The 18159-nt window shown below is 56.4% G+C and overlaps 1 protein-coding gene across 1 annotated transcript; it reads right to left on the bottom strand.

Moving 5' to 3' along the window:
• Positions 1–6348: 6348 nt before the first annotated feature.
• On the bottom strand, positions 6349–16852 carry LOC115643433 (tubulin beta-4B chain-like). The gene is made up of 4 exons (XM_030547464.1): positions 16702–16852; positions 10459–10567; positions 9686–9796; positions 6349–8012 (listed from the first exon to the last, which is right to left on the bottom strand). The coding sequence occupies exons 1-4, from the start codon at positions 16756–16758 to the stop codon at positions 6955–6957; spliced, it is 1335 nt and encodes a 444-aa protein (XP_030403324.1). The 5' UTR covers positions 16759–16852; the 3' UTR covers positions 6349–6954.
• Positions 16853–18159: the final 1307 nt, after the last annotated feature.

The following is an 18159-nucleotide window of genomic DNA, read 5'->3' as shown; positions in this document are numbered from 1 at the left end:
GACAGCAATGCTCTGGGGTGGGGGGCACTAGGAGGCGCTGTGCTGCAGGGAATGGAGTGGGGGGCTCTCCCCTCTGAGCAATGCTGACCCCAATGACCCCTCACTCACTGTCAAATCCTCGTGGAGAGAAGGCAGCAGGTAATTTTTACCTCCATGTAGCGAGGCAGAGTCAGCCCTATACCTCACCCTCCTGCGAAGCTGACTGCCCCACTGCATCCAGGTGAAAATGAGTGGGTCTCCACTGGGATCAGCCCCCAGGTGAGGTGGAAGGGGGCACAGAGGTTTCCATCGCTCGTCGTGCCGGTGAATAACACCACCTAGCTCTTTCCCTCTGTAGCTCTCAAAGGACGTCAGGTCAGCATCATCACCCCTGCCTGACAGGTGGGGAAACTGAGGCACAGAGTGGTGGATGCCCATGCGGGCCAGGGGCAGAGTCAGGAATCCAATCCAGGCCTCCTGAGTCCCTGTCGGATGCTCTAGCCACTAGGCAGTACAACCTCAAAACACATTGAAAGCGGCACTGACTCGAGGATGGAGCTGTGTCATTCTCTCCACCAGCAGGCCGGCGTACAGCTGGAGGAACCCTTCCCTTTCCCGTCAGCAGTCAGCAGGTGGCTGGTATGAAATGCAGCTCTGGACATCTGGGGCAAGCTGACTGTACAGTGTATGGGAGCCCGATCCTGCTCAGAGCATGTGGGAACAGAGGTGTTCCCCCCAACCATAGCTTAGCCCCCCACCACTCAATCCCTAGGCCTCTGGTAGGGCCCCCATAAACAATCCTGCAGGCAACTCGGGGTTAATTTAAAGGGACGCCACCTTTTATACCTACTTCTGCTTGGGACCCTAGCCCGGTCAGTTTCACTTTCTGTGCCTAGACAGCAAATTCATTTCCTGGATTATTTGTCACCTAGTGGTTAGAGCAGGGGAGGCTGGGATTCAGGACTCCTGGGTTCTCTCCCCAGCTCTGGGTGGGGAGAGGGTGGTTAGAGCAGAGGAGCTGGGGGTGGTGTCTCGTGGTTAGAGCAGGGAGACGGGGAATCAGGACTCCTGCGTTTTATTTTCAGCTCTGGAAGGAGAGTGGGGTCTAGTGGTTAGAGTTTGGCGGAGGAGGGGCTGGGAGTCAGGACTCCAGGGTTCTCTCCCCAGCTCTGGGTGACGAACAGGGTCTAGCGGTGAGGTAAGAGAGTCAGGACTCTGGGGTTTGAGCTATTTACAGGGCACTATGCAGGCTCCAGTCCACACAGGCCCTAATGACTTAAATGGAACCCCAGCGTGTGTTGAGTTCACTGGGGCCTGAGGTCTGGTGCACCCGGGGCTTGATCCGAAGCTGTAGCTGGACCGTTACAGTCCCCTCATGTGGACACAGTTTACGATGCCCTATCGCAGTTTGCACTGACACAGCTTAGCCGGGAACCCTTGTGCTGAGACTGGAACCCAGGAGTCCTGTGCGTCAAACCAGGTGAGCTGCAATGGGGGGCGTCAGGCTGTCGTGGTGTAGTGGGGTTGGCACAAGTGGCTGCACTCCCAGTGCTGGCAAGACGGCAGACGAGGGATCCTCAACCTTCAACACAGCATGTAGGATCCCTCTCTGAAGGACACCCTAGCCCCTTTTAGCTGAGATATAGGGTGGGGTGGGGGGGTTGCGAAATCTGGGATAAGAACCCTCACATTAGATCATCTGACATGCAGAAATGGGATTTTTCCAGTGTTGCGAACTCTGGCAAGATCTGCTGTTTTTTTCTTAAAGCCCTAGCTTCCGGAGTCACGTGAATGTGGGGGAAAGTACATTTCTAGCCCTCTCACTCATTGAGAAAAGTGTTCAAATGCCACTTGAATGTGACCTAAGTAAAACAAAAGGCACTGGGAATAGAACCCAGGAGTCCTGACTCCTTGTGCTAACCCGCTGCTCCCACTCCCCTCCCAGCATTGGAATAGAACCCAGGAGTCCTGACTCTCTGCGCTAACCCACTGCCCCCACTGCCATCGGGAATAGAACCCAGGAGTCCTGACTCCCTGTGCTAACCTGCTGCTCCCACTCCCCTCCCAGCATTGGAATAGAACCCAGGAGTCCTGATCATCCACTAACCACTAAACCCAACTCCTCTCCCAAAGGGCAGCCCACCCTGCTCTAACCCACTACCTTGCACTCCTCTGTCTGAGCTGAGAACTGAACCCAGGAGTCCTGATTCTCACCCCCACCAGACTCCCAGCTGCAGAGAACCAGTCATTCCACCACCGCTGTCTTCTTGGTTGTCTTGAAACGACCCCTCAGGATCAGCCTACCCGTGCCTGGGCCCCTTTGCACTGAATTGCATTGCAGCGGGGGACTGAGGAAATCTGTGCTGCAAGTGGGTCACGTGCACCCCCCAAGAGCATGGGGGGTGGCCCTTTTCAATCAGCCAGATCCTGTGCACATGGCTGATTGCATGGAGACTCTGCCATGGAGACAAATGCCACTTTGTTCTGCGGCTGGGCGAGGCCTGGCGCTGACCTCATTCGCTGCGGCTGGCGGGGGGTGGGGGAGATCCGGCTCCCTGCAGCACTCCCCTCCCCCCTCGATATGACACTGACCTAGATTGCCATCTACCAATGCCATTCACACCATCCCCCCGCCCCTTCCATGCCCGAGCCAGCTGCCTGCAGAGAGATGCCTGCGGTGCCCACGCTGCACCTGTGCGTGATTTATCTCGCCTGGTCTCAGTGTGAGACATGCGCCCGTGTCTGTGCATGGCACCCGGGCGCGTGGACCAGAGCGGTGCATCTGGGGCATGCACGTCACTATCATGTGTGTGGCATGTCAAGCAGAGGGGGATGTGGGGCATGGCTGTTGTGCCCGTGTGGGGGAATCGAAGCGTGTGCTTTCTCTGTGCGTGTGGCGGGCGTGTCTGTGTGTGATGGGCATTATGTGTCCAGGTGGTACCTGTGTGCGGTGTGTGTTTTGTACCAGGGCATGAGGGGTGCTTTGAGTCCGAGCCAGCGCTTGTTTCAGCGATGGGTGTAGGGTGTGTGTGTATATGTGTGACTCTTTCTGTATGTCTGTGTGAGTATGTTGGTGAGGTGGGTGCATACCCCTTTCTCTAATCATGGAACCCAAGAGTCCTGACTCCCAGCCCCCTCCCACCTGCTCTAACCACTAGACACCACTTCCTTGCCAGAGTTGGGAACAGAAGCCAGGAGTCCTAACTCCCCGTCCACTGCTTTAACCACGACATGGCACTACACAGCTAACTTTTCAGCCAGCCAGCCAGCCTCCCTGCTCTAATCACTATCAACCTGTGGTTGTCCGCAGACTATGTCTAAGATTTCCAAAGGGGTCTGCTCCTCCATCCAACATTTTGTAGGCGTCTGTAAATGAATAAAGGTTGAAAACCATTACACAAGGCCTCATTGCCCTCCCAGAGCTAGGGATAGGACCCAAGTGTCCTGGCTCCCAGCCTCCCTGCTCTAACCACTAGACACCACTCTCAGAGCTGGGGATAGAACCCAGGAGTCCTGGCTCCTAGGCCCCTGCTCTAACCATTAGGAACCACCCCCTCCCAGAATTGGGAACAGAACTCAGGAGTCCTGACCCCCCTCCACTGATTTAACCACTACACAACTAACTTTCCAGACAGTCAGCAGCTACAAAGCTGTGACGGGGCTGGGGAAACATTCGGCAGGCCAGCCGCTGGTCCCTCTGACAAGCGGCACTGCAGGCTGTGGACACTAGTTAATGCTTGGCAACAGCACAAAGCATCTAAACTCGGTGTGTGTGGGTGTGTGTGAGCTCCAAAGGGGAGTGCAGGTTCTGGGAACATTGGCTGAACATCACGACCTCAGAAAGTTTGTGGCTGGTTGCACAATCCCAGCCTGATTAGCGACATGGTGAGCGGAAACAAGAGTCATGCCAATGTGCTCCAAGCCGGGCATTTCGTTCTCACCTAGGAACGAAATGCCCCCATCCTCTCACCTAGGAACAAAGGCCCCCATCCTCAAAGCTAGTTAGGTGTCTAAGTCCCTGGGTTTCACTGGGAGTTAGGCACCTAAATTCATTTGAGGATCTGAGCCAAAATCTCCTCTCTTTGCTCTTACATTGCTCATTCGTATTGTGGGGGTGCCTGGGGGCCTCAGGCAAAGATCAAGGTGCCCATCGCATGAGGTGCTGGACCAACACAGAGCAAAAGTGTGCTAGAAAGGAGGAGAATCTGGGTGAAGGCCCTGTGCCCTGGCGTTTCTGGGCTAAGACCCAGCCTTGTCTGGTGAATTACAATAGCGTTGAAAGGTCTCGTTAGAGCTGGGGGAAACTCAGAGTTTTCTGCTGGGTGAGAAATTCCAGCCGCTTTCCTCCCGAATGGGCTGTTTCCTGCCAAATTTCCTTTGGGAATGGACCATTCCTAGATGCGAAATGCAGGCCTGGATTCATTCCTGAGTGAACCAGAGCAGAGCTTTTACAAAAACGTCCAGTCTTGGTTCAGAAATCGCCAGGGATGGAGATTTTGTCCCGGCCCTTTTAGGTTGTTCACATAGTTAATTCCCTCCGTTAAAATATAGGCTTTATTTCCGATCGGGATTTGTCTGAGATTGTCACCCCTTAACCTTCCCCGTGTTAAACTGAATAGATCCTGCTCCTGTCTGTTTTCCGATCCTTGTGTCATTCTCATGGCTCTTTTCTTTTTCAGAAAACTTTCAACCAGGGCGAGGCCCCAGCTGAGATCAGGGCCCCGTTGCGCTGGACGCTGCACAGACACGGCAAGAGACAGTCCCTGCCCCAGCTGAGATCAAGGCTCTGCAGTGTCGGGTGCTGCACAGACACAGTGAGAGACAGTCCCTGCCCCAGCTGAGAGGAAGGGCAAGGCCGGGGGGCTGGAATTGATGCAACTCCCCAGCCAGAGTGGCCAGGGGAGGGAAACTGGCCCTAAGGGCCAGACTTGGTCAGAGCCGTTTTAAAGCCCACCCCAGAGCCAAGCCCAAACCCAACGTGGGAGCAGACATTGACTCTGCTACCTCCTCCACCTGCAGCAGCGCTGCCACTGCTCCTGGGGTCTCACGCTCCATCGCCAGCTGCCTCCTGCCTGTGGGGTTGGCGTGGCAGCAGCGCACCCGTCCCGCCTCACTGCACGGCCCGGGGGGCTGAGACATGCTCGCTTCACGGCAGGGTGGGAGGCCAGATGGCCCACCCCAGCTGGACTGCTGACCCCCCCCGCCCATTTCCTACATCCAATAACCCCAGCCTCTCCTGCACAGAAAGCTTGACCCCCACCCCAGCTGGCCTCTTCGCCCGTTTCATTGCCCGTGGCTAGTGGCAGCAGAATCTGAGGCCGCAGGGAGCCTGGGGCAGGGAGGATGAGCAGGATTCTGGGGCTCTGGAGCCATGAGCAACATTGGGTGTCACGTGGCCACCCTAACCCAGCCTTCTGCACCCCATGCCAGTGGGGCTCCACCATGACCACAGGGGGTGGCAGGCTCCAGGGGACCCCAAGACAGGTCACTTCCCTGCTCTACCAGACTCCCTGTGTGATGTTGACCCATCCTCCATGGGGAGGGATAGGTCAGTGGTTTGAGCATTGGCCTGCTAAACCCAGGGTTGTGAGTTCGATCCTTGAGGGGGCCACTTGGGGATCTGGGGCAAAATCAGTACTCGGTCCTGCTAGTGAAGGCAGGGGGCTGGACTCAATGACCTTTCAGGGTCCCTGCCAGCTCTAAGAGATGGGTATACCTCCATATGCACCATGGTGATAGCTTCAGAGCACCTTTAGCTGCTATTTGTCCCCCCTCATTATGATGGTATTGAAGGATGTAAGAGAACATGGTCCAGTGGTTAGTGCTACAGCATAGGTCTACTAGGAACAGGGACCACAACCCAGACTGTGGGGAAGTGAACATGGATTTGAGTCCAGACCCTTGGTTCCATCCACCTCCCCCCGACAGAACAGAGGCTCGTGTTGTTGACAGGAGCCCAGCCTTTTTTAGGGTCGACATGACCATTATGCATAGAGGCAGGTGGAAATTGGCTTTCCCATCCCATGGGAATTTTGGGGATTAAAAAGATTCCCATTGCACAGCAGGAGGAAAATCAGGACCTTTCTTTTCTGCAAAAAACCTCCCCAAAGAACCCCCCTAGAAGAGTCAATTGCTTGGCCCTGTCTCATCCACATCTCTGGGGAGCTCACTACCCGCTAGGATCAATATGGACCAATCACCATATTCCAATCAAAAATGGAAGTCCAAATCTTCACCACCTCTGGGTATTTATGGATTGATAGGATCACAGCACTTATTAATTGCACTCTTCAATGGAAGCCCCCAAGCATCTTGTAGTGCACCCGTTTGTGGCTGATCTTTGCGAGAAAGAGGCCAGCACACTTGCACTTCAATATTATTCAATATTTTATTGTGGAAACATACAGACAAACTGTTTCAAAAGCAGAAAGATCTCAGGCGGGGGATTAGGATTAAGGGGAGTTCCCACCCCGGAGATCAGTTCCTCACCCTGCTCCTTCCCACAACCGCCCCCCACCCATGAGTTCCACGATCCTCTAGTTTTATTTTAAGCCCAGCACAACAACAACAAACAAAAATAACAGAGCAAGTGACGAGTTAGTGCATACTCATCTCTGGAAAGAAAAAGAGAAACCACATGACTGTACATGACGTGAAGACAGAATTCATTGCAGGTGAGTTGTGTTTCTGGAGGGTGAGATGCGGTGGATGAAAAGGGAGGAGACAGACAGTGTTTCTACCTAGACCTATTACCACGTGCTGCCATTCCCAAACAAGGTCAACAAACCCTCCCACCGCTACACAGACACCTTGAACGTCCCCAACCTACCAGTAGGGGGCAGGATTTGCACCATCGGTTTCTAGCTGGGTGGAGAACGCTCAAGCCTACGCCAGCAGAGGCAACGTGGTCCATTGGTTCAGTAGGACTGGTGGGCACAAGGTGCGTGTCTCGGGGGACAGAGGGAACAGGCAGGTCTACGCCACTTCTTCCTCTGCGTCCTCTTCGAACTCGCCTTCCTCAGCCGTGGCGTCCTGGTACTGCTGGTACTCGGAGACCAGGTCGTTCATGTTGCTCTCCGCCTCGGTGAACTCCATCTCGTCCATGCCCTCGCCCGTGTACCAGTGGAGGAAAGCCTTGCGGCGGAACATGGCGGTGAACTGCTCCGAGATGCGCTTGAAGAGCTCCTGGATGGCCGTGCTGTTGCCAATGAAGGTGGCGGCCATCTTGAGCCCACGGGGCGGGATGTCGCACACGGCCGTCTTGACGTTGTTGGGGATCCACTCCACGAAGTAGCTGCTGTTCTTGTTCTGCACGTTCAGCATCTGCTCGTCCACCTCCTTCATGGACATGCGGCCGCGGAAGACGGCCGCCACCGTCAGGTAGCGCCCGTGGCGGGGGTCGCAGGCGGCCATCATGTTCTTGGCGTCAAACATCTGCTGGGTCAGCTCCGGCACGGTCAAGGCCCGGTACTGCTGGCTGCCGCGGCTGGTCAAGGGGGCAAAGCCGGGCATGAAGAAGTGGAGGCGAGGGAAGGGCACCATGTTGACGGCCAGTTTGCGGAGGTCGGCGTTGAGCTGCCCGGGGAAACGGAGGCAGGTGGTGACGCCGCTCATGGTGGCCGAGACCAGGTGGTTGAGGTCGCCGTAGGTGGGGGTGGTCAGCTTGAGGGTGCGGAAGCAGATGTCATACAGGGCCTCGTTGTCGATGCAGTAGGTCTCGTCCGTGTTCTCCACCAACTGGTGGACGGACAGGGTGGCGTTGTAGGGCTCCACCACCGTGTCCGAGACCTTGGGCGACGGCACCACGCTGAAGGTGTTCATGATGCGGTCGGGGTACTCCTCCCGGATCTTGCTGATCAGCAGCGTGCCCATGCCCGAGCCGGTGCCGCCGCCCAGCGAGTGGGTCAGCTGGAAGCCCTGCAGGCAGTCGCAGCTCTCCGCCTCCTTCCTCACCACGTCCAGCACCGAATCCACCAGCTCGGCCCCCTCCGTGTAGTGCCCCTTGGCCCAGTTGTTACCAGCTCCGCTCTGACCTAGGCAGCAAGGAAGGTGGGGACGGGGGTCCAGTTATATGCCGGGAGCACTAAGGGTTTCATGACTTGAGGGGGTGGGAGTGTCCACCCTCTGCCAAGCCAACCCTAGATAGAAGGACATGGTCTCTGTTGAAGGCCAGTGTGTGGAGTTTAGGAGATCTCAGCCCTGGTGGCTTTATGGATGATCCCAGGGCTGAGTTCCACCAAACTCAACACATGGGTCACCCAGACAGCTCATTGTGTGCATACAGCCGCCAAACGCAACTAGCCCTTTCAGCAGGCTGGGGCAGAAGACTAAGGAGACTGGATTGCCCATGACAGGACAGGAGGGACGTACACAAGACTGGTGGGGAGCCAGGGGACACAGCACCCCCACAACTGCACATTAACTTTCCCAGCCAAGACTGGCTCTGGTGTTTCAGCTTGGGCACCCCAAAGAGGCCCAATTCAGACAGTGCCAAGCACCCACTCGCTGGAGCTCCAGCCCCTTCAGGGTGCCACAAAAGGTTGGGTCCGCTGAAAAAGTGTGGAAGTTTAAGATACTGCCCCCTTCCCGTGACTTCAGCTTCTCAGCTGGGTCGGGGTGGCCCAGCCTCTCGCTAGCTACTCTGGGCCCCTTCCCCTGCTCAGAAGCCTGGACATGTCACTGGAGAGGCTGGAGTAACCTCACAGCTTTCAGATCCTGCACCATCTGGTCCTGCATGAGATCCAGACACTGGCAAAGCTCCACAGTTGAATGAATCAGCCAGCACCTCAGGGCTCTCCAATTCCTTCCTGAAGATGCAGAGGGTGTAGGTGGGGGATGTTAATTAAAGTGCCTTGCCCAGTAATTAAAAGCGATTCACACATGCTCTGAGCTTCTTCAGCAAGTTCTACCCCACCCAGGTCCCTTCGGAGAGACTGCAAAGAATCCTGTGGCACCTTATAGACTAACAGACATTTTGGAGCATGAGCTTTTGTGGGTGAATACCCACTTCCTCAGATGCATGTAATGGAAATATCCAGGGAATATCCAGGGAATTCACCCACGAAAGCTCATGCTCCAAAACGTCTGTTAGTCTATAAGGTGCCACAGGATTCTTTGCTGCTTTTACAGATCCAGACTAACACGGCTACCCTCTGATACTTCGGAGAGACTGTCTCTTTTCTGGGGAGGAAGTCGGTTTTCTGAGAACCTGTGAGTCCTGGCTTCCCCCTGGCCCCAGCCACTGCTCTCACCACTAGACCATGCTGCTGTCCAGAACCAGCACAAGAACCCAAGGGGTCAAGCAGGAGAGGGACAGGGGGAGGTACCCCAAGCCCCACCTAAAACCCAAGCCCCACTTTTCCTAACCATCTCATTGTCACCCTCTCTTGGTGGGGACAGGGAGTGCAGGGACAAAAGCCATCACTCACCAGCTGGGAGAAAACAGGCTGAGCTGGGAATAGACTGGCCACCCCATCCAGCCTTGTGGGGGGAAAGTCCATAGGTAGCTTGTGGGGTCAGGATCATTAACCTACCCATTGTCCCTGAAAAATGGGTCCCACTGAGAGAGACCCCCTGCCAAACAGTGGAGAAACTAGCCAATTATAGACGGAGCTATTTTGGGAAGAAACATGCAGGGGACCTCAGCTATTCCTGCATTGATGGGGACCCTCCCCCCGCCCCAAGACCCCAACGCTGCCCACCTTACCGAAAACAAAGTTGTCAGGCCTGAAGATCTGCCCAAAAGGACCAGATCGGACGGAGTCCATGGTCCCAGGTTCCAGGTCCACCAAGACTGCCCTGGGCACATACTTCCCACCTGGGGGAAGAGAGAGATCAGATGCTTTCAGGAGGCTGGGTTGTGTCATCACAGGTTGTGTCACCCATCTGCCCTGGGGGCGTCTAGCTGGCGGGTGGGGCCCAGCCCCGAGTTCCAGGATTGCCTCAGTAGGCCAGAGACCAAGGTGTGTGTACTGGGCGTGGTGGTGCCTCTCCTCCCCCAACAGATTGCTACAGATGCAGCAAGAGCAACTGCTGAGAACCCCAGCCCCTCAAACTCTCCACTGTGGGCAGGTGCCACCAGCGATTTGCTTCTCACTGATTGAGTGCCTCTGATGCACAACAGAGCGCTCTAGGAAGGATCATGTGGCCTCATATTCACTCCCACAAGACCTGGTCACTAGTTATTTGACGAGGAGAGGAAATGAAGCACTCAAGTGATCTGACAAGAGGTCATAGCTGGGTATAGGACCCAGGAGTCCTGACTCCCTGGTCCCGTGTTCCACCCACTAGGGTGCCCTCCCAACCAGGCCACCTCCCTCCCAGTGGGACATTAACAAAGGAAATAGCCAGGAAGCTTCAAGCACCCACCAAGAAGCAGTGTGTTAATAGGGGAGATCCCTCTAGCCCCACCATTCACAGATAGGCTGCGATTAGAGACCCCCACCCCAGCAATTCCACCCCCCTCTCCGGACTTGGTACCTGACGCCTCATTGTAATAAACATTGATCCTCTCCAGCTGCAGGTCACTGTCTCCATGGTAGGTACCAGTGGGGTCTATGCCATGCTCATCACTGATGACTTCCCAGAACTGCAGGGAGGGTGGGGAGGAAGGGGTTTAAAAAGTCACATAAACAAACCCTTCCGCAAGCAGCTGCAGACTGGATCTAGCCTGGCAGCGGGGCTGGCTGCAGAGAAACCCACCCAAGCTTATGCAATACTAACCCACCACATGAGAGACGAATTCCTTCCTGACCACGAGCTGGTGACTGGATTGTGCCCTGAAGCATGATCATTAAACCTGCTGTACCCAGGTCTGCCTCAGCTTGATAGCTGCTGCAGCTGCCCCCCTCCTCTGTGAGAAGATGGAACTAGATACCTGCCAGATCATCTCCTCCTCCCCCCTGCCTGCCAAGTTGTTAGCATCTGCCTGCCTCAGATCCTTTTAGGCTAACGGATCGAATGCCTGGTTCTGTGGCACCTTCATTGTGAGGAGCATATTGTATTTGCTTTCTGTGGTCTCTGCACCTCAATCGGGGAGATGGGAGTGTAATTTATTTATCAGGCTGTCATCCTAGCCAGGCTAACTGCAGGTGGCATTTGCACCAGTTACAGGGACACGGGCGGTTTTATCTGTCACTTTCCACAAGCTGGGTTAGTACTTCACTCAGACACTTCACTCAGACCCAGCTTGTTGGGGGAGACTGGACTGGGGGGGGGGGGGAAGGCGGGAGGTGTAGAAATTGGCTTATCCTATTTCCCCAGAACAAGTGTTTATAATTTATTTATAATTCCAGACGTACTAAAAGACCTCAAATTCAAGGAAACCGGGGCTCCAACTGGGCTAGGGTCAGCGTGCGCGCGCACACACACACACACACACACACTCCCTGCCTCAAATGTTTACAAACTAGAATAGACACTGCAGAGAAAGGGTTATCTCCCTTAAATACAGATGGGGAAACTGAGGCAGAGAGCGATTAAGGGCCATGTTTTCAAGGGAGTTTAGAGCTACATTTTTCAAGGGCTCCACTTCCATTTAGGGTGCTTAAAACCCAGATTGTCAGGAGAATTCGCCACCTATCACGGCTGAGTTTTGAGAACCCAGACGGAAACTGAAGTCAGTTCTCTCTCATCCCAGCCCATCACAGAGCCATCTCTGCCTTTTCGTTGCCAGGGAGGGATGCGAGACTGTCTGAGCTGGTAGGTTTCAGGACATCTCTGGAAAGCGGTTTGCAAGCACGCTCCCTGGGGCTGGGTTCTTGTGATTTGGTCAGTTGCAGAACCGTGTCCCTGGAAGTGTTAGTCTAACGTACAGTTGGGTACTTGGGTTAAGCATCTGTGAACCCAGGGGAATTTGCAGGGTACTGGGCCATCCCGCAGACCAGGGCGACAGATTGCACTGGGGCCAGTCTCTAGCACCACACAGCTATCCTGGAAGCTACAAGCCCCCCATTTGTGGCATCAGCTTAAAATACAGCAGTTTTCAAACTGGCTGACACCCCCGCTACAATAAAGGCATCCACCCACCTGCACTCACAGGCAGAACTGGAGGGAGGGTGGAGGACCCAGGACAGAGTCCTGGCTCCCCGGCTTCTCTCACCACTAGAATAATCCCAGCTCGAGAATCCAGGAGTCCAACTCCCAATCCCAGTCTCTGGCCATGAAACCCAGTTCCTTCCAGTTAGGAGAGGACCCAGGAATCCGGATTCTCAGCCCCTCCCCCTTCTCTCACTCCCCTCCCGGAGCCAGGAATAGAACCCAGCCATCAGATGACTCCCCCACCCCCACCCAGTCACTAGACTCCACACTCCTGGGGGGAAGGAGGGGTAAGAACCCAGGAGTCCTGCCTCCCAGCTGCCCCTCCCCCTCAGACAATCAGGTCTGTATGTGGCAGGGGAGAGAGAGAGAGAGAAGAAATTGCAACATTCAGGTCAAAAGAAATCAGCATGGATTTAACACCATCTATTGTCCAGCAGTTTTACACACACCCACCCTCCCTGCCATTCTGCAGCATGGCTCCAAAATGGAGCCGCCGCAAGCCCTCGCCCCCTTCGATCTCGCCACTAAGATGCTGCGGCAGCAGCAGGTTCTATTTTTACCCGGCGCTGGCTACAGGGGAGGAAGTGGGGGTGGGCAGCAAGGAATCCACAAAGGCAGAACCTGGGCAGGGGTAGCAGGGAAGCAGACCCCCCCCACCCCTTAAAAAAAAACCCAAGGACACAGGCACCCCCTCCCTTCCTCTGCCAGGCTGTGGCACCGTCACTTACCCCACTGCCCCCCCCACATGCTACAGGAAGGGGTGCTCCCCCTTGCCAGCACCCCTAGATCCTGGAATAGAACCCAGGCATCCTACCCCACCCCCCCAGGCACTAGACCCCACACTGGAGTGGAGGCTAGAACCCAAGAGGGATGGGGATGAAGACCTGGGGGTGGGGTCTCTACAATTCCCCCCTCTGTGCTTCAGATTTTAGCAGATTGCAAGGCTCCCCTCTTGCGAGGCTAATATTTCAGGGGTCTGAGATCCTGGCTGGCTGAAATTGGGGTGTGAGGAGGCAGCAGGGTCCTTCCCTCGAATTGAGGATTAGATCCCAGCTGGCCAGAATTAGGGTACATTTCAGGGGGCCTAGGATGCAACAAAAAGAGAGGGAGCTATTCTAGTGCCTGGCTTCACCCCTGAATTTCAGGGATTCAGTTCCCTGCTGGTATACAGGGCTGGGAAGGAGAACTGGTATCTTGGGGGGGTGCACAGGAGGAACTGAACCCCTAAAAACAAGGGGTGAAACAAGCCATTGAGCTAGTTTCAACCTCCCTCCCATCCAGATTCCACTGAACACCCCTCCCCCCAGCAGGGATCCAAAAATAATCCACCAACCTCCTCCCCCTCCCCACATCCAGATTCCTCCACCCTGCACCAGCTCTGGCCTGACAGGTTTGGCTTTTTAAAGCAACAGGCAATTGAAAGGTGTGTGTGTGTGTGGGGGGGGAAGTAGCGCCAGCCCCCTTTGCAGAGGGGCCTGTAACCACAGGGGCAGCTTCAATCCGAGCTTTGCTCTGTCTGCATGAGGCATGTGGGAACATAAGCCCTGTGCCCGTTACCACACAGGGCCAGGCTTCCCACAGCCACACTGGGCAGAACCCCTCCCAGACACATCAGCCACCCCCCTGCAGCATGGCCTTGCCATGGGTGAGCCAATACAACAAGGCAACTCCCCCTTCTCCCCAGGGAAGGCAGGAATTGGGGTGTCACGGTGTAAACAGACAAAGCGATTGCTTAGGGCCCCGAGCAGCTCAAGGGAGGGGCAGAATTTGCTATTATTATTTTCATAAGAACGTGCCCATTTTAGCATTGGAGGGACCCCAAAATATTCCTGCTTATGGCCCCCAAGGGGCTAGCACCACCACTGGGGGGCTCTTTCCCGGTTTTGGTGTAAAGCCTTCAGATCCCAGGGGTGGGCAGATGTTTGGGGAAAGTGCAATCCGACTGGGCTGGATCTGCACCCCCAAAGCAACACCTGCCAGCAGCCTTAGTGGGGTGGGGGGGCAAACAGGCAAGCAGGGCTGCCAGGTTGACCCTGCAGATTAAGTGTCTATTAGGAGACCAGGGGTGATCCTAGGACACCCCCCCCCACAGTGCAGATGGAGTGGCCGGACACCCCAGCCACCGTGCACCATTGCCAGCGTCCCCACCTGAAGGAGAGTGACGTGGCCTGCATCAGGACCCACCCCACTTCCACTGGCAGCAGGGCAAGTCTGCCCCACCTGGTGATGCTCAGGGCCTGCCCCCGCCACCTGTGGCGGCATGAGCCAACGCCGGCCAGAGGCCAGCATCTGGCATAGCCACCAGGCCATCCCCGCACAAGGCCAGGCAGGACAGAGAAACTCGGGGTTGAGCCCTGCCACTGTTCTGAATGCCTGAGGAGAACTCCCCATCTGAGGGCATCACCAGCCCACAGCTGCCTTGCAGGGCCAGATCCACCCTCTCCAACCAGTGCTCCAGGCTCCTCCTTTCTGACCTTTGTCCCATGGGCTCAGCGCTCCGGAATCCCTCCCCGGGCGGGAAAGCTGCCCTTCGAGCTAGGCCATGGCAGGTTAATTACTCTGGTTCCGAGATTATTTTTTTTCCCCCGCCGCCCTCGTAACAAAGGCTTTACAATGCTGATGCAATGCCAGGCAGGCGAGGTACCAGCTCAGCCAATAAGGCCCCCAGTGCATGCCGGGAAGGCTGGATCAGTCATGCAGCTACCGTGGCATCAGCCGGGGAGCGAACCAGCTCCCAGCAGCTCTGCCTTTGAGAGGAGATTCATTGCTGACTAGGGCTGGGAGGGTCTCTCCCCCAGGGTGACCCATGGCCTCCTCTTTGAGGCACAGCCTGGCTGTTTGCTCCCCAATGCTCACAACTTTATGCCCTCAGCTCCCATCCCAAAACTGGCAGCATCTTGACATGCCAGACGGGGACATCACTATACCAGAGCTGGCAAGATTCCCCCAGGGTGGCTCTGGCACTGGCTACCAACAAGCTACTCTGCTGCCCACCACAGCTCACCATTTTGATCCAGGGCGCTCCGGGTGTGCCATGCCAGGGGAATCTGGCTTCAATTTGGACAGGCAGAGACAATGGTGGGAAGATTGCAGGGTTTTAACCCCCCAGCTGGAGGATGTTGAGAGAGACAAGAGGACCAACACTCCAGCCTAGACAGGGGCTATGGACTGAATGGAGCCCATTTAACTTTCAGCCACGCTCCTGATCAGAGACAGCCACACCAGTCCTTTCAGATTCACGCCGCATTTATACCAAGGTGGCACCTCTCCGTGGAGAGAGAGACCTGGTACAGATTCGGTGCTTTGCCATCCCAGCTCCTTGCCACTCCAGCACCGGGCGACCGGGCCAATAAAGAGAAATGGGCCTTTCTGCCAATGTGTGCAGCGACTGGTGGGAAGGGAGGGGGGAAAAGAGGAGAAGCCACCATATGTTGTCCAGCATCAAATCGTACCTGTCAGGCTTTCATTTACGAGGTCTGGCAGGGGAAGCTCGGGCCAGGGAGCCGCATCCTGGTTTCTGGCCCCCCCCCGGGATGGGTGGGTCGCTCAGGCATTGAGAGGAGCAGCTTCCCCCAGGGAAAGGCTCTGCATTATTCCCGCATTGCTCAGATCTTTCCCCTGCCTGGCTGCTGAGCAGGCACATCCCTGCCTGCCTGGCCTGGCATCTCACTGCCACCCGGTCCTGCGCCCCACTCCTGCCTCGGTTCCCTGGCGTTGACTAATTCACACTGTTCTCCGGTGAATCACCCGCTGGGGGTAGGAAGAGCCAGCCAGATCCAGGGCCCAGCAGCAGCAGAAGCCATGTTCATCCCTGGTCTCATGCCACTGCAAGAGACCCCCCCCTGCCCAGCCGCCCCTGCACGGCGCAAACAGAGGGGGAAGCCTGGGGCTATTTTAAGAGGCTGGAGATCTCTGGACTGATGCCACCGAACAAGAGACAGGTCCAGGCTCCCAACCCTCCCCACAGGGGCTCTCTGCAAAGGGCAGCTTTAGCTTTCCCTGCAGGGAGCCATTGTGAATGCATGCAAGGCAGCCTCTCCAGCCAGCCGCATTCATCCGGCAATGGCAGATTTCTCCCCCAGCCGCCCCTAGTCCACGGATCTTCGCCCGCAGTGGGGGAAAAAGCTGCATTTTCGTCCTGGTGGGTGGGAAAGGGCTGCCCCCTGTTATCTCGCCCTTTTATTTCAGCCCGCCCTGTGGATCCGCAGCTATTTCAGGGACGGGGGGGGAGGGGGGCTGGGAGCCGGGCTGGGAGCCAGCCCTTCTGTCCACCCCACCGCCTCGCTGCAGCAAACAGCTGCTCGGCGTGTCCATTTCCAGGCAGGCGGGATCGGGCACAGAAAGGACTGGGGGGAGGGGTGCCCCAGCCAGACCCCCCTCCCCCCACACGCCCCCCAGACTGAGCGCAAAATTACAAACTGTCCGATCAGGTTATCAGCCCCCGCCCCCCACAAGCGCCTGGTAAGGGGTCTCCCCAATCAGCAGGGCACTGACAAGGGTGGGGGTCGCACGGGGCTAGGGACCCTGGCAGGGAAAGCGAAACCAAAGGGGGTGACCCAGAGCCCTTACCCGCCCCAGCAGGGTCAGGGCTGAGATCCTACGGACCCCACCACCCCAGCTCCCACCTAGGGGTCCCGATCCCCAGCGGCCTTCAAGCCCCCATCCCCAGGGCCCCACCCTGACCTTGGCCCCGATCTGGTTGCCGCATTGCCCGGCCTGGAGGTGCACGATCTCCCGCATGGTCTCGCTCCGGCTGCGGCTCGTCCCTTAATCTTTCAGCGGCCTCGCATGCGCCTTTAAATGGAGCCCGGGGGAGACGGGGAGGGGCGGGCCAGAGAGAGCCGATGCGCAATTTGCGCATGGGCTGGAGCTGCCCGGCCCCCCCGCCCATCTCGCTGCGTGCGCCTGTAGCTGCACCCCAATTTTAGTGCGCCCCGGAGCCCCTCTCCATGCAGCCTGCGTATCCCTGCTCCAGTCCCTCATGCGTCCTGCACCCACGCGTGCATTTGACCCCCATGCTCCTGCAACCGGTGTCCTTAACCCCTCCTGTGTCCCTAATAGCTCCTGCGTTCCCAGGCCCTGCCTTCTGCACCCCAAACTGCCCCAACACTCAGAGGCAGCACTCTCACCTGCACCTCTCTGCACGGTCTGCAAGCACCTTGCCCTCCCCCAATTCTCCATACCTGCAACTTCAGCACCACCCTGCACCCCATCTCAGTACCCCCTCCCCCAGCTTCAGCATACACCCCAATAACCCCATGCACTCTGCATCCCCAGCCTGGGCTCACCCAAGACTCTGTCAAGAAAGACGTACTCTGCTTACCCCACAGATGAAGGTGGGGTTTATTAAGGTTTGCTTGGGATTTACTGAAGGGGGAGGTGGGGGTCTGCAGTGTGAGGGGGGAGAGAGGTGGAAAAAAGTGGGGGAAGCTCCTATAAGGCTGAGCTGGAAAACAGGGTGCAGGGGGTGCCAAGCAGGAAAGATGAGGTGCTGTAGGGTAACAGACCAGGGTGGAGCACAGGGGAAGTAGGCCAAAAGTACCAGGTTTCCCTGAGTACTGGGCTCAGGAGGGAAGTGATACGTCCCAGGGGAACAGTCCAAATGCTGGGACCGGATGTATCCTGCATGCTGGGGAGTGCTGATGTCCCCACTCCTTCACTGTTAGCCTTGCCAGGTAGATCAGACCAGGAAGGGACCCATCTAGGCCACACCTGTTGCTCCAGGTTAGGGGATAGGTTCATCTAGATCAGCCTCACCTGTGTGGGAGAGAAGGCACTGGTGCCCCTTAGAGGAGAAACAATGAGGGGTCCTTGTGGCACCTTAGAGACTAACAAATTTATTTGGACAGAAGCTTTTGTGGGCTAAAACCCACTTCATGGAAAATACAGTAGGAAGATGTATCTATTCCCAGTGCTGCAGGTACTCCACTTTCCCATGGGGATTAGCTTGCCACGCTCCCAGCATTGGGGCACTGTTTACACTGGTGCTTTGCAGCACTGTAACTTGCTGCACTCATGGGTGTGTTTTTTCACACCCCTGAGTGTGAAAGTTGCAGCACTGTAAAATGCCAGAGTAGCCAAGGGCCTTAGTCTCTAAGGTCCCAGAAGGACTCCTCATTGTTTTTGCTGACATGGATTAAC

Source organism: Gopherus evgoodei, unplaced genomic scaffold (genome assembly GCF_007399415.2).
Source record: "Gopherus evgoodei ecotype Sinaloan lineage unplaced genomic scaffold, rGopEvg1_v1.p scaffold_59_arrow_ctg1, whole genome shotgun sequence".
Taxonomy (NCBI): domain Eukaryota; kingdom Metazoa; phylum Chordata; order Testudines; family Testudinidae; genus Gopherus; species Gopherus evgoodei.
Note: the sequence above shows the minus strand (reverse complement) of the source record. Positions and strands in the feature narration are given on the sequence as shown.